This window comes from Callospermophilus lateralis, chromosome 8 (assembly GCF_048772815.1).
Source record: "Callospermophilus lateralis isolate mCalLat2 chromosome 8, mCalLat2.hap1, whole genome shotgun sequence".
NCBI lineage: Eukaryota > Metazoa > Chordata > Mammalia > Rodentia > Sciuridae > Callospermophilus > Callospermophilus lateralis.
In genome coordinates, this window is record NC_135312.1 from 1,797,610 (window position 1) to 1,814,023 (window position 16,414).

A 16,414-nucleotide genomic window follows, 5' to 3' on the forward strand; every position below is an offset into this window, starting at 1 on the left:
CAGGGCAGTAGCAGGAAGGGCATGATGATGGTGTTGATTAGGAAATGGGTTTGGGAAGGCCAGCCTGCAGGAGGTCCCAAGGCTGGCTTAAAAGTGCTGACTACAAACCCAGAGCTCTGGGTATGCTCCCAGCCCCAGGGCCTCCCAGCCCCAAGGCCCAGCTGTGGGTGGCCAGGAAGCCATCCCTTCTACATTCTGTCTGAATTGCACCTGTCTTGGTCCTGGGTTCTGCCCTTGGGTGGGGACAGCCCCATAGAAAGGTAGTGATCAAGCATCTCAAGTTGAGCATGGAAAAGTCCTGGAAACTCTGCTCCTGGGCAAATAGGACTGTTGGTCATCTCCCTGAAGGATACCTGTGACTCTAGGCCTTTCTGCAGGGCAACCTGTCTCCAGGCAGCACACAGGCAAGCCAAGGCTGGCCTCGAGGGCTTCCTATGAACAGACCACACCCAGCCTTCCTGCCTGCCTCCCTGTGTCCAGGTTCTTCTGACCTGGTGGACAAGGAGGACACCACACCTCAGGTCTGGAAGGTGACCACTGAGGGTGCCTGTAAGCACAGAGGGATGCTGCAGTACCTCTCTGTGGGATTCTGCAGAGCCTGGTTTCCTAGCCTGTGGCAGCAGGGGTGGCCTCCTCCAGACAGGTGACAATTCTCCTGTGGACATGCTAACCATCAGAGTGTAGGGGTGATAGAGGGGCCATTTCTCTGTATTCTGTCCAGGTAAGCAGGAGGGTAGGTTCAGGTCTTGGATGGCCAGAGATGCTGAGGTCCCCCAAGCTGCCCCTTCTGCTCCTGAAGGGCTTGCCCTGCTCAGAGGGAGCCCTATGTTCTAAAACTTCCTGACTTGCGGAGAGTGGATATGGTGGCCATTGTGGCCTCTCACAACTCTGCCCAAGTTCCAAGAGCACAAAGGACAGAGGAAGCCACATCACTGGAGTAATCCAAGGCTGTGCTGGCACTCCTACAGTCTCTTCATGGCACCCCAAAAGCAGTCCCCAGACTATGAGGTAGTGAGGCTGGAGACCAAAGCCACAAGGTCAGCCCCCAGTATAGGGGCCAAGAGCACTAGCCCTGCCCCCAAGCACAGGCCAGGGGTCTCAGCCAAAGATTCACATAAGAAGGGGAGCTCAGGATGGGCAGCAGTGGAGAAGGGCACTCTCACAGGCAGGGGACAGGCTTCCAGAGAGTGAGCAGCCACCCCTTTCCTGGAGGCTGATGGGACGCCAAGTCCTTCAATCGTCCCAAAGTACAGAAGCCCTGGCTTCCTATAGGAGAATCCATGACAGCACAAGTACCACCCCTGCCCAGACAGAGGAAAAGGAGTTGGTGCTCACAGAAGACAGGACAGCGTCTGCAATCTTTAAATAGATTTATGGAAATGGTTTCGAGTTACAGCTGTTAGAAAATAAAAATAATCTCAATACATAATATTCCCTCCAATATATATTCTCCCCTACAGAAGCCATCTCTGTGCAAGAGTATTCCACTGCTCAACAGTAATTGGACTTCATCCTATAAAAGAAGCAGTAGGTGTGTCATCTCTCCAAAAATAAAACTGCAATCGTCATTGCAATGTGAAGCCTGAGATTGAAGCCTGAGGAGGTGTCTGCACTGGGGCCACTTGGCTGTCTCAGCATGGGTCCCAGCTGCTCTGGAATCTGTGGAAGTGGACCAGGGTCCCAGAGGGTGCAGAGGAAAGGGGGCACTGTTGGCCAAGTAGGCAGCCCTTGGTGGTCTTGAGCTGCCTGGTGAGCCAAGGCCCCCAAACCAAACCAACCTCTGTCTGTGGGTGTCAGTGCCTGGCCAGCCCCCACTCCACTGGCAGTGGACAATATGCAGGTTCAGGGCACATATTTCTCCTGAATTCCCCTCCAAGAAGAAATGAGATGCGTGTTGTTTAGCAGGGTCCTGAGGCGGGCAGTGGGTGCTGGGGATGAGGTGGGCGCAAGGAGCCCTGACAGGGTGCTGGGGCCCATGGAGCCCCTTAGTTCCTGCTTCCAGAGTCTCTGCTGCAGACAAGGCCTCACAGTGCCCACTCTCCTGCCTAGTAGGCCCAGCTGGAGGAGGAGCTCCAGTGGAGACCCCAGCAGGCACCTGCCTCAGAGGCAGCCCCTAGGTCCCTGGATCCCCTTGGTGGGTAAAGCTGACCTCCTTTCACGTTCTGCACCTGGCCTGGGGTCCCTGCAGGTAAGGAAGCCAGGGCGGGTGGGACAGAGGCTCTGGACATTCTGGAAACCTGGGCGGGTCTGCAGCAGCAGCAGTGTCTTAATGAGATGCGGGAGACCTCCTACAGCACAGCCTGGACAGACCAGGGCCAGGCGCAGCGCCTCCTTCCTGGGAGTCCTGGCCCTGGGTATGTTGGTGAGTGCCTGGGTGCTGCATCACATGCCTGCTTTGTCGCTGTAGAAGGGTGTGACGTGGAACATGTAGCAGTGTGTGCACACACGGACAGGCTTCACCTGCCCATAGCGGGGCAGCGGTGCCGAGTGCGAAGAGCAGCGGGAACAAAAGATCTGGAAGTCAAGGAGGGGTAGGAACCAGTGAACCTGCTGCAGGGTGCTGGGCAGGGCTAGCCCCCATGCCCCCACACAGCCCTCCCACCCAGACCAGGCAGGGCAATGGAGGGGGAGTCTGCCTGGTCCTGGTCCTGGTCCTGTGGCCCGTGGAGCTAGGACCTTCAGAAAAACCCTGGGCAGGGCTTTGCCTAGGAGACCCACTTCCTGAGAGGTGTCTAGTGCTACACCAAGGCCACAGCAGGTTCCTGCTTGGTTACTCTGTCCCCTCCCTGTCCCTGGCTCTGAGTGGCCAAGGCTGGACATGGGCACTGGTGTGGACCACTGCCTGGAGTCAGAGCAGGGCTCAGGACTCAGGGGCATCTGCACAAGGACCCCAGAGCCTAGGAACACCAGTTCTGACTTGCAGCCCCTGACACTGTGCCTGTGATGGCTCAGATGCTGCAGGCCAGCGTGGCCACCCACCTTCCCGCAGCTGCGGCAGTGGTGTTTCCTGCGGATGACAGTGAAGGGCGCTTTGCACGCGGTGCAGAAGCCGCAGGCCTCGTCCGGCACCCATTCAGGGGGGTCTGTTACAACGAGAGCCAGGGACACGTCAGCCCTGGCATGCAGGTGGGCTGGGGCTGGAGTGGAAGCCTGGCAGGTGGGCAGGCACCTCCAGCCCCTCTCCTCACTGGTTACCCCTAGCTCAGTGACAGGCTATGATTTCACATGGGGGTCCCTCTTCACTGCCATTGACAGAGCTGGCAATCACCCCCAGATATAGGCCCCTGCACTTGGGATATACAGGGGGTCCACCTGGAGGACCGTGCCTTGGCCAAGACCCATTCACTCCCAAACTCTCCCTGCCCGCTCTGGAAACCCCAGTCAGGTCTATCTGCCCTCATCCATCTCAGCACCATGGAAGCCCCCAGCACCCGAGGGACTGTGACACATCCTGCCAACAGCCCTTCTCAAAGTCTTGTGCCCCTCCCACAATGTATGGCAGTCCCCTGAATGCCTGGCTCTTCCTTCTATGACACCATGCCATCTGCCTGCAGCCAACTCCATGGAGAGACTGCAGGGAGCAGGTCTCCCAGATCAGATGTGACCAGATCAGTCTACAGCTATCCCCACTGGGGAAGGCTTCTGGGACTCCACAGTCCCTATAGTGTCCTGTAGTTTCCCCAGCTGCCATGCCAGATACATCCTGAGGTTCAGGTGAGGAGCTGGGGTGTCAGGTGTTGGCCAGCCACCTGCGGCCAGAGCTGTCTTGACCTGACACCTCCTTGCTTCCCACACCCTGGAACCTGTGCCCACCAGGCTGAGAGACATTAAACACCTGGCCTGAGGTCACATAGCAATGAGGGGGCTTGTGTGCCCACCTGGGAGCTGAGGACAGCATGCAGAGTGGCTGCCTCCTGTGGGAAGCTGCATACCAGGAAGCCTGGTGTCTGTCTGGAGGGGAACCACCTTCAGGGCTCTGCATCTGAAAGCATCCTGCGCAGGCACCTGCTGCTCAGCATGAGCGTGTTGGCCCCTGGCCTAGAGGTTCCCACACACCTTCAAAGTCCCCGTCACGAGTCTTGGCTGCAAGTTCTGAGGATGACAGGGTCTCCTGACACAACGCACAGTCCTCTAAGGCCGCATTCCGCAGGGTCTGGGTGACTGGAAGAGAATTGAGGCTGCTGAGGTTTGGTGGGCAGTGTAGTCAATGCAATTGATTATCCCTGCTGGGTACCCCTGGCCAGCTCCCCCAAACCCAGCACACAGGGCCAGTCACCTCAGCAGGTAGGGTGCCTGGCCTGGCAGGTCTTCCAGTTGGTTGAGGGTTTCCTGTGGCACAGCATGGCACAGCATGGCGTGCCCTGAGGCCCATGTCAGCTGCTCCCTGTGAGCATCCAGCCCTGGGGCCCCTGCACACATGGTCAGATGCCCTGAACTGTGATCATGGAGGCAAGCAGGGTCCTGCAGCCCAGTCCCTGTCTGAGCAGTGTTTGTCTCTGCCTCCTCTGAATCTTGATTTCCAGAAGGCAGCCCTGCCAAGTTCCCTGATGGAATGTGGCCTGGGGGTGTGGTTTTGGGAGCAGAGCTGGGGGGGCACAGGCTCCTCCTCACTAGCAAGGACACCTCTGCTGGGTGGGAGCTGCAGAAATAGCTGGGCCGTCCTGTTGCCAGACACCCCACAAGCAGAAGCCCTGTAGTGAGGGTAGTTCCCCCAGAACAGGTGTCTCAGCCCAGCACAAGGGGCAAGCCAGCAGGGCTCCAGCCCCACTCCTACTCAGGACTCTTCAGGGACAGAGGGTCAAACTCCCCATGCTAATCAGTCCCTGACATGATGCCTTTTCCCTCACCACATACCTGTTATATGCACATACGTGTGCAGTGTGTTAACTAAATGTGACTGTGAGAGCACACGTGTTGCCTGTGACATACTGAGTATGCAAATGTGAGTCAGATCACAGCCAGCAACAGACCTGCAGCTCCCCATGGGGAGGGGGTCTCATGCCCCCTCCCCCTGTATCTGGCTGTCTTCTGAATGCGTTGACAAGTGACACTGTGGAACACTTAGTCATCTGGTCTTGTCTTTAGGGGAAAGGATGAGTATCCCCAGCCCCTATCTGCAATACAAAGTTGGGCGACCTTGCTGCAGTGTGTACAAGGGGACCAAAGCCAGGTGACCCACTTGCAACGTGGCAGGGGAACCACTTCCCTGGGCTATGCATCCTGGGTCCCCCGGCAGAAAGCCTGGCGTATCTGGTCATGCAAATATTAGGATGCATGGTTGCCTTGGAGGGCACATATTTGCCCAGGAAGAGGAGGTGTGGTTTTCTGCAAACCCTCTTCCTGGGGGCACTGGACACAGGGGTTGGCATGGAGTCAGTACCTGTCCTGGGTGGCACTCACCCTTCTTTAGCTTTTCCTTGTCATCTGTTTCTGGCTTGGTGGCCATGACCTCAAACAGAGTTTTGAGAATACTTCTCAGGTCGCTCGCATAGTTGGTCTGCAGCTGATCTGCCACACCTGACCAGTGTGACAGAGGGATGGAAGGAAGGATGAATCAGGCTGACTGATCTGTGCACTGGGCAGGACCTGGCCTGAGCTGAGGTACCAGCATTTCCCAGCCCCTTGGGAAAAGATTCTCTTGATGTGTGTATGATGGGACTTTCTGCACAGCCCACTGCAGGCCAGTCTGTTACCAGCTTTATCCAAGGTTACCACTAAGCTGTTCTAGCTGCTCACCAGGGCCTCGATCATGCCTAGCCTCACTTCGGCCCCTGTCACTGTCACAGCAACTTGGGCATCCAGATGGCCCACCCCCCAGATCCCTGACCACACTGTCCAAAATAACCCTGACTGCAGGGCTATAGTTCAGGCTCCACGTGGCCGGGGAGCCCAGGGTGGACCCACCCAGAGGAGGTGCCCATGGCCCTCTGTTCTGCCCCACCCCACCCATCACCCCCAGAGCTCCTAGAGGCAAGGGCTCTGGTCCTCACCCACAGAGCTCCTTCGGCCTCCTTCTCCCAGGAGCAGATCAGCCCTTCCTAAGGAGCGCTGGCTTACAGGGAAGCAGACCACACTGCCACACAGCAAAGCCAGGGAGAGATGGCTGCCCGGGTCTCCACTCCCCTAGAGGGCAGCCTGCGGGCCCTCGACCCACCCCAGGCCCAGACTCCACACCTGAAATGCAGACAAACAGGCGGTGGATCAGGTCATGGCTGCCGTGGAACCTGGACCGGATCTTCTCTCTCGTGGCCACGGGGGTGACAGGCGAGGCCACAGGGGCTGCCTCCAGCAGGGTCTTGTCTGAGGAGCAGGAACCAGTTGGGGGACTGCTGCACAAAGAAGGAAATGCAGGGTGTGTGGAGATGGAGGCCTGGTGAGGTGCCCGGAGCCTCGACTTCAACAGGCCAAGGTGACAATCTGTCCTTGTGGCTCCACTCCGGAGGTCAGGCTGCCCATGCATGGCACTTCCTGCAAATAAGCTTTACATGCTGTCAGGTGATCCCCATGCCCCACTGAAAGGCTGAGTGGCTGGACAGGGCTTTGACCCTACCCCAGTCCTGCTCTGGTCACTCAACTGCTGCTGTCTGTGGCGACCACACCCAAGCCCTTCCTTGCACAGGGTCTCTTGGGTTGACATGGCACTGACTCACAAGCTTAGGCCACGCCGTCTGGCATCCTCAGCTTATGATAGACTGACTTTCTTCTGTGGAAGCTCCAACTCACCTTTGTACCTTCTAGGGGTCAGGGGACTGGATGGAGGGCTTCCAAAAGACACGTCCACACCCTAAGCCTGGAGCCTGTGAGTGGCACTTTATTTAGAAAGAAGGGCTCTGCAGATGAATTTAGTAAAGGATCTTAAAATAAACAATTATCCTGGATCATTTAGTGAGTCCTACATCCAATGACAAGTGTCCTATATGTCATAAAGGAGGAGGCACATGTTCCCAGTGGAGAGGAGGAGGCCACACAGAGCCACAGACTGGAGGACATGGCCACAATCCAAGACTGCCTGGAGCCACCAGGAGCTGAGAGGGGGTGGGAATCCTCCCCAGAGCCTCTGAAGGGAGAGGGGCCCCACTGGACTCAGACTGGGGTCTCCAGACTGACAGGGTAAGCTTCTGAAGACCAGGTCACCCAGGTTGCTGCACATGGCTACACGCAGCCCCTGGGCACTCAGCCACCCCTGCCATCACATTCCTTGCTGCCTTCCCAGCAGATGTGACCAGGTGCATCCATCTGCTGCTCAGGGGTGTGTACAGGGGCTCCCAGCTCTCGGCCTCCACCCCACCTGCAACCTAAAGATGACATATCCCACTTCTGTCTCCTCGTCTTTATGTCCCTCTTTCTGGGAAATTTCCTCAGCTTTTTCTTCCAATTGTACCCTGGACATTTTGGGTTCTGCTATTGGGTTCTTAATTTCCTTCTCTGACTGCTATTTCCTGGACGCAGTGTCGTCTGTCTCTCTATAAATGTTCATTCACTGCAATTTTTTAAAACTTGCCATCAGTGCCCGGCGTTGTCTGTTTTCCCGTTTAGGGGAATCAGTCTTTTGGCCTGTTTCCCATGCCAGCAGCTTGCCACAGATGCTGAGGGTCCTGGGCTGTCTGCTGTGTTGAATGGCTGCCTGTCATGGGTGGAAACAGAAAACGTTCTCCTTGCCTGTGGGAGCATAAATGGATGCAACCACTCTGGAAAAGTAATTTGGCACCACCTAAGTAAAACTGGACTTTCCCAATGGACATACCTGAGTAAAACTGGACCTTCCCAGTAAACCCACCTGGGTAAACTGGACCTGCCCAGTGGACACACCCAAATTCTTATCTTTTTTATTTTCTTTTTCTTTTTTTTTTTTTTTTTTTTTTTTTTTTTTGAGATACTGGGCACTCTACCACTAAGCTACATTCCCCAATGCTTTTTAGTTTTTGAGAGGGGGTTCTGTTAAGTTGCTGAGGCTGGTCTTGAACTTGTGGTCCTTCTTCCTGGGCCTCCCAAGTTGCTAGGACTACAGGCAGTCATCCCTGTGCCCAGCTCAGAAACTTTTGTCTCTATATGACTGTAGACACAGTGAAACCATCAAGATGGCATTGAATATTCCAGAGAAAAATTGGGAAGGAGCTCAAGCCTGTGAGCAAAAATTGCATTGGTGAGTCCACTATGATCTGTGGGCAGGATTTCAGAGGCAGAGGGGAGCCAGCTGCAGCCCCTCAATGATGCCAGTAGATCTTGCACACTGCAGGACCCAGACACACCCTGGAGAAACACAAGAACTGCCCACTGTCTTACTCAGGACACACCCTCCTCATGTCAAACCCCTCTGAGGCACAGAGTTGCCCCAAAGCCTTCAGGACTGTGGCTTTCAGCATGGAGAGAGGCTGGGGCAGGAGAGGCTGCAGAGCTCCGCAGGCTGTTCCTTCAGTGGAGTGGCGGTGCATGGGTGTGCATTTTTTTGCTGTGTCCTGGCAGAGTGGGTATTCACTGGAACGCAGAGGAGGGGGCAGTCTTGGGTGGGGCTGGGTGCTGGTTAGGAAACTGGGTGTTGTCAGACCCTCCTGATGATCTGTGGCTCCTTCCTCCCGCTGGCCCAGTTTCACAGAGGCAAAGGCCCTGACTTTCAGCCTGGGTGTGGGCCTCACTGACCTTGCCCTGGGAGGTGATGAAGGAAAGGGGACGGTGCCTTCACTGTGAGTTTCCACCCAATCCCCCTCATCACTGTCGACCTCACCCCAAATCGCTGAAGGTGGGGCTCCAACAGACGCGCTCCACAAACACCCACAGTACCATCATCCACAAAGCCAGGAGGGGCACCATCCAAGTGATCACCTGAGTGGATGGGTGAACAGAATGTGACGCATGCTCACAACAAAATTACCCGGTCTCCAGAAGGAAGGAGATTCTGACTGTGCCGCATGTGGACAAGCCCTGAATACACGCCAATCAAAGAAACCAGGCACCAGAGGACGAATCCTGTAGGACTCGACTCACAGGAGGTCCCCAGAATGGGCAAATCCAGGAAGACAAGAACAGGAGCGTGGTCACCAAGAGTGGGGGAGGGACGGGACCCAGCTCCAGTTCACAAAGATGAAAACATCCTGGAGGTGGCTGGTGGTAGTGGTCGTGCGATGCTGTAGATGCACTATGATCATGTTACTCACATACAAATGGTCAAGATGGAAAATTCTATGTCATATGTGTTTTACCAAATTGAAAAAACACAATGAAGGCAGAGAAAAAGGGACTGAGGAGCCCATGTATGGCCAAGAGGCTGGGCCCATGTGGCGTTGGTGTGAGTCTGGTGTCTGCACACCGAGAACCTCTGGCTGGGGCTTTCCTGGTGAGTGGCGCCCAGGGCCTTGCGAGTGCTAGGCATGTGCCCTACCTGCCGCTGAGCCACACCCCAGCCCTGCAGATACACAGCAAAAGGGTGGATTTTATGGTATTTACATTGCATATCAATAAAGATGTATTTTTAAAACTCACTTGTACTTAGATAAGGCAGCAATAAACTGAAAATGAAATTTAAAACATAAACATAATCCCATATACCACAGCATCAAGAAGATCAAAACACTCGGACTAAATTTAATGAAAGAAGTACGAAGTTATACACTGAAAACTAGAAAACAACACTGAAATAAATCAAAGAAGATGATTAAATGGAAAGTCGTCTGTGTTCATGGATTGGCAGACTTACATTGTTAAGCTGGCAATACTCCCCAAATTCATCTTCAGATCCAATGAATCCCGATAAAAACATCAGCTGCCTTTTGTTTCCATGCAGAAATTGACAGGCTGATCCTAAAATTCATACTGAAATGCAAGGAGCCAGAGGAGCCAAAACAACCTTGAAGAAGAAAAAAAATAAGTGGGAGGACTCACACTCACACCTGTGACTAACAATCTGAAAAGAAATGCTGGGGATCAGGACCATGACACAGTCCCTGGACACACCACTGGAGTCCAGAATAAGTCCATAAACCTGTGCACTGCCACTGTTGATCTCCAGCAGAGGGGAGTGAGCAGGCTTCAGCAAACGCTGCTGGGAAACAGGACAGCCACAAGCAAAACCCTGCAGTCCGAATCTTCCCTTATCCCATATACAAAAATGAACTCAAAATGGAACAAGTATAGGCTGGGGTTATAGCTCAGTGGTAGGGTGCTTGCCTAGCATATGAGGCACTGGGTTTGCTCCTCAGCACCACATAAAAATGAATCAAAAAAAATAAAGGTATCGTGTCCATCTACAACCACAAATTTTTTTTTAAAAAATTGTTTATGGTTGTAGATGGACAGCATACCTTTATTTTATTTATTTTTATGTGGTTCTGAGGATCGATCCAGTGCCTCACATGTCCTAGGCAAGCACTCTACCACTGAGCCACAGCTACGGCCCCTAAAAAAATTTTTTAAAAAAATGGAACAAATATCTAAATGCAAGAGCTAAAACCACAGAGTTCTTAAAAGAAACACAGGTGCACATTTTTATAACCTTGGATTAGGTTACAGCTTTTCATAAACGACACCTAAAGCAGCATCAAAAGAAAAAACCGACACACGGAACCTCCATGCTTCCTAGGACACCGTTGAGAAAGCACAAAGAGACAGGTGGAACAGTTTTGCAAATCACGTGTCTAATAAAGTTACAGAGTAATGTCTGGAATATGGAAAGAATCCTTAAACTCAATGATAAAAAGACAAAATTCTAGCTAAAAACTGGAAAATGGATCTGAATAAACATTTTTCCAAAGAAGGTATACAAATGTTTAATAAACCCATGAGAAGACGCTCAACGTCATTTCATTCAGGAAATGCAAATCAAGAGGGCAATAAAACATCATTTTACATCCATTAAAATAATTTTTCCAAAAAAAAAAAAAAAAGAGAGAGAAAGCTAAAAACAAGTGTGGGTGAGGACAGCCAGGATGTGGGGAAGCCGGGAAGAGGACGGCTCCTCACCTGGCGGGACACAGCGAGCAGGCAGACAGAACAAGCCGTCCTCGCGCGCAAGAGGTCCTCAGCCACAGGAAGGAACCAGGTACTGACACGTGCTACAATGTGGGTAAGCCTGGAAGCCACCAGGCCCGTCACAAAAGGCCACATGTTGCACAAAATGCCCTGAACAGGTAAACTGATGGAGACGGAAAGTAGCGCAGGGTACCAGGGCCAAGGGGCGGAGGAGAGGGGGCACCTGCTGATGGGGTGGCTTCTTCCCAGGTGATGAGAACATTCTGGAGTCAGAGGGGGGTGATGGTTATACACCCTCCTGACCACACCAAACCCACACGATTATACACACACACACCCCAACGGAAGAGCACCTTTTCCTGTAGTCACAAACAAGGAATATCTCCTAAGCCACATGTCCAGCAACAGAGGGCTGACTGCAAATTAGGTTACATCTGCATGATGCACACCTAAGAACACCACAAATTGAAGATATTGAACACCGCAAATTAAGATACTGAATGAAAAAGATGGCACTTTAATAATTAGAAATATGATAAACACAGAGGAGAAATCTGGATAGACACTCAAATATACATGTGAAGCCTTACTGTGCCACTTATTTGAATAGCAGCCTGCAGGTGGGTCATTGTCTCTAAAACCTCTCCTGCAGTCAAGTAGACTGTTCTGATCAGAAGACTAAATGCTATTCCAAGAAGACAGCAAAGTGCCTGCCAGCAGCAGATGGTACCCTTGGGCCCATGTGTGGCAAGAGGTTCCTTTCCCAGAAAAGGGAGAGACTGCGGGTCAGCCGTGCAGCCCCTGCCCCGAGAAGAAGCCTTTCTAGATAAGCTCCTGAGCTGGCGCCCTGTACCTCCCCTAGAATAGCCCTCTTGTGCCTGGCAGAAGAGTGACAAAAAGTGAGCCAAGGAGGTGCTTACAGAGACTGTCCATAGACAGAAAAGCCAAGGAGGCCCTGACCACCAGGAGCCCAGCTGGGCTTAAAGGGCCAAGAGCAATAAAGGATAGGATATTGAGGGCTGGGGATGTGGCTCAAGCGGCAGCGCGCTCGCCTGGCATGCGTGCGGCCCGGGTTCGATCCTCAACACCACATACAAACAAAAGATGCTGTGTGCACCAAAATCTAAAAATTAAAAATTTTAAAAAAAAAAGAATAGGATATTGAGGTGGAGCTGCCAGGGGCTTCCTAAGCCTCGCCAGGGAGTTGGCACACTTGTCACCAGCACTATCTCCCATCCTAGCACATCGGCATGACATCAGCATGCTCAGGGGTGTTGGAAGCCCCAGCACCTTCTGCAGCTTCCAGATGCTTCTGTGATTGCTGCCTGTCTGGACTCTGCTTTTATAGAAGGCACGCCAATTCCTGCAACAAGTCCACTCGGGTTCACCTTCCTGTGAGACGTCGTTCTCTACTACAGAAATACAGAGCAATTCTGAGCAATCACACGAATACCAAGGGTGTAGGTCCATCCCTGTCTTCAGCCAGAGTCACAGGCAGGCCACGCCAGGAATGCAGGCTTTCCAAGTGCTTCCCGTGGACAGCACCCATGGAGGAGTGAGTTACTGTGGCAGTAGAAAAATCCGAGGGGGGCCTGTGAAATGTTGGAAACTGGGCATATCTGAATGCCTCAATTTGATACAGCAGAGAAGTGCATTTTAAAAAATGTAACAAAATATCAAGTTTTTAAAAAATATTTATTTTTTTATTCTAATTAGTTATATATGACAGAAGAATGCGTTTTCATTCATTGTACACAATTGCAGCACAGCTTTTCATTTCTCTGGCTGTACACAATGTAGCATATATACAGTCATACATGTACCTAGGGTAATGATGTCCAGCTCATTCACCATCTTCCCTACCCCCATGCTCTCTCCCCTGACCTTCCCTCCCCTTCACCCAAAGTTCCTCCATTTTCCCCATGCTCCACCTCTTATGGATCAGCATCCACTTATTAGCCTTTGGTTTTGGGGGATTGACTTACTTCTCTTCTCATAATATTCTCCAACTCCATCCATTTACCTGCAAATGCCATAATTTTATTATTTATTAATGCTGAGTAATATTCCATTGTGTATATATACCACAGTTTCTTTATCCATTCATCTATTGAAGGGCATCTAGGTTGGTTCCACAATTCAGCTATTATCTATTGAACTGTTATAAACATTGATGTGGCTACATCACTATAGTATGCTAATTTTAAGTTCTTTGGGTACAGACCAAGGACTGGGATAGCTGGGTCAAATGGTGGCTCCATTCCAAGTTTTCTAAGGAATCTCCATACTGCTTTAGAAAGTGGTTGCATGAATTTGCAGTCTCACCAGCAATGTATGAGTGTGCCTTTTCCCCCACATCCTCGCCAACACTTATTGTTGTTTGTATTCTTAATAACTGCCATTCTGACTAGCAGGAGATGAAATCTTAAGAGTAGTTTTGATTTGCATTTCTCTAAGTACTAGAGATGTTGAACATTTTTTCATATATTTGTTGATCGATTACATATCTTCTGAGAAGTGTCTGTTCAGCTCCTTAGCCCATTTATTGATTGGGTTTTTTTTTTTTTTTTTTGGTGTTAAGTTTTTTGAGTTCTTTATATTTCCTGAATATTAGTGCCCTCATATGTGTGTGGCAAAAATTTTGTCCCACACTGTAGGCTCTCTATTCACCTCACTGATTGCTTCTTTTGCTGAGAAGAAGCTTTTTAGTTTGAATCCATCCCATTCATTGATTCTTGATTTTATTTCTTGTGCTATAGGAGTCTTGTTAAAGAAGTTGGGGCCTAATCTGACATGGTGAAGATTTGGGCCTACTTTTTCCTCTATTAGGTGCAAGGTCTTTGCTCTAATTCCTAGGTCCTTGATCCACTTTGAGCTTTGTGCATGGTGAGAGATAGGGGTTTAGTTTCATTTTGCTGCATATGGATTTCCAGTTTTCCAAGCACCATTTGTTGAATAGGCTATCTTTTCTCCAATGTATGCTTTTAGTGCCTCTGTCTAATATGAGATAACTGTATTTAAGTGATTCGTCTTTGTCTTCTGTTGAGGGCCACAGCCAAGTCGGGATGACGCCTGGCATTTTGCCAGAAGTAATGTTTGAGAGGCGAGCCATTAAGATGATGCTAGATTGAAACACGCTGTGTATTCAATTGTATATAGACCCCTGCTGTCCGCCTCTGGCGCCTGCTACTTTGGAGTTCTCATGGGGATTCCTAGGGAGTTCCCATTGGTTGGTGAAGTTGCGGTGGAGGGAGTTCCGGTTGGTGTGTGGTGTTCCTGGAAGGGTCGCATGGGTGGCATTCGCGGGAGTTCGGAAATAAAGTTTGTTCCTGCTTGAATGGCTCGTGATTTGTGCCCAGCTAGACTGCTGCAGTCTTCTGTACCATTGGTCTACATGTCTATTTTGGCACCAATACCATGTGTTTTGTCACTATTGCTTTGTAGTATAGTTCAAGGTGTGGTATTATGATGCCTTCTGCTTCACTCTTCTTGCTGAGGATTGCTTTGGCTATTCTGGGTCTCTTTATTTTTCCAAATGAATTTTATGACTGCTTTTTCTATCTCTATAAGGAATGACATTGTGATTTTAATTGAATCTGTATAGTGCTTTGGGTAGTATGACCATTTTGACAATATTATTTTTGCCTATCGAAGAGCATGGGAGATCTTTCCATTTTCTTAGGTCTTCTTTAATTTGTTTTTTTAGTGTTCTGTAGTTTTCATTGTACAGGTTGTTCACTTCTTTGGTTAAATTGATTTCCATTTGTTTATTTATTTATTTATTTTGAGTTATTGTGAGTGGGGTAGTTTTCCTAATTTCTCTTTCAGAAGATTCATCACTGATGTACAGAAATGCATTTGATTTATGGGTGTTGATTTTATATCCTGCTACTTTGCTGAATTCATTTATTAATTCTAGAAGTTTTCTGTGGGTTTTCTTGGATCCTCTAAGTATAGAATCATGTCATCAGCAAATAATAATAGTTTGAGTTCTTCTTTCCCTATTCTTACATGTTTAATTTCTTTCATGTGTCTAATTGCTCTGGCTAAACTTTCAAGGACTACATTGAATAGCGGGCATCTCTGTCTTATTCCAGTTTTAGAAATTTTTCTCCATTTAGAATGATGTTGGCCTTGGGTTTAGCATAGATAGCTTTTATAATGTGGAGGTAAGACAAGAGCATTTCACTGAACCTGAAATTTCAATTCCAATCACTTTCAAAAAGGAATATCATAAAAAGTTCAAGTGAACCTGAGGTGGTGAAGAATTTAGTAACTGAGGATATACACAGAAAAAAAGGCTTTTATCATCTTGAGCTGCTTCTGAGAGCCTGGAAAGTAAGAATGAGCGCTAACTTGGGCAAACTAAGAGCACTGTGAGATGTTCTGGCCACAACACCTGGGAACCTGAAGCCCTCTGCCAAAAGCCCCGTTAACAGGAAAGCAAGAGCTACAAGAGACTGATGGCTTCAAAAGCAGTGCTTGGACGCAGGAAACTGAAGGCTTGGAAACAGCTGGTGTGCTGGCTGCTCCTTACAAGTCTCCCATGCATGTGTCCACGCATCCTTCCATCAGTCCACCTTTCCATCCATTCATCTACCCATCCGTCCAATCATCCCTCTGTTCATCCACTTGTACATCCAGACATCCATTCACACATCCACCCATCCGTCCATCCATCCAACCATCCAACCAATCACTCCCACTTGTCCCACAAACATGGACTAAGCACCTACTATGAGCCAGGAATTGTGCAGCTGAGTTCTTAGGAGCTCAGGATCTGACAGCAGAGATAAATGGGCAACAGTTAAGTATCACGCCATATGGAAAGTGAAATGGAAGAGCCCCAGCCAGATAGGGCATGTTATGAGGGTCAGAAGAAGGCCTCTTTGCTCAGGGTGGAGGGGACCAAAGCACGGGGTGCTTCCTGAAGGGTCAGCATGAGGACAGCCTGAATGGAAGTCCAGGGAGCGCATTCTGTCAATGCTGGAAGGGGCCACACAGAGGCAGAGACCAAGGCAGGTTTGCCAGTGTCCTGAGGGGCCTGGAGCCCACACTGTTGGCCAGGGATCCCTAAAGGATGTTCCACACTTTCCAAATCTCAGTGTGTAAGAATCTAGGTTTGTGAGAATCTTGGTGTGTGCCACCCCTGTCTTGGAACCCCACCATCCACAGTCAGCGTGGGAGTGAATGGACCAAGTGTCCGTGTGCTAGGCTGGAGTGCTGTGTAGGACACATTCACAAGCAGAGGGCGGCTGCAGGTGCGCAGGGTCTGAGGGGGCAGATGGTCACACTGGAAACCTGTTCAGAAGACAGACTGTCCCCTGCCAGGGTAAGAGCTTGGAGACAATGAGAGGAAAGGTGGAGAGTGGGACAGGGCATAGAGGGGCAGGTCAACCTGAGAGGATATGTTGGCAGAGACCTGATGATGAGACAGAGAAGAGAGAGAGGC

At 50.6% G+C, this 16,414-nt stretch overlaps 1 protein-coding gene across 3 annotated transcripts in view; it reads right to left on the reverse strand.

Annotated features, from left to right (window-relative positions):
* Positions 1 to 2,382: 2,382 nt before the first annotated feature.
* The window catches only part of Zfyve28 (zinc finger FYVE-type containing 28), a 61,861-nt gene continuing 47,829 nt past the window's right edge, over positions 2,383 to 16,414 (reverse strand). For 2 of the 3 annotated variants that reach the window (XM_076863959.1, XM_076863956.1), the window contains 5 exons: positions 6,175 to 6,329; positions 5,401 to 5,517; positions 4,057 to 4,161; positions 2,980 to 3,083; positions 2,383 to 2,514 (listed from right to left, as the gene is read on the reverse strand). In XM_076863959.1, the coding sequence (XP_076720074.1) occupies positions 2,383 to 2,514; positions 2,980 to 3,083; positions 4,057 to 4,161; positions 5,401 to 5,517; positions 6,175 to 6,329 (613 nt within the window). The remainder of the gene's footprint in view (positions 2,515 to 2,979; positions 3,084 to 4,056; positions 4,162 to 5,400; positions 5,518 to 6,174; positions 6,330 to 16,414) is intronic. The other variant, XM_076863958.1, reaches the window with a different exon arrangement.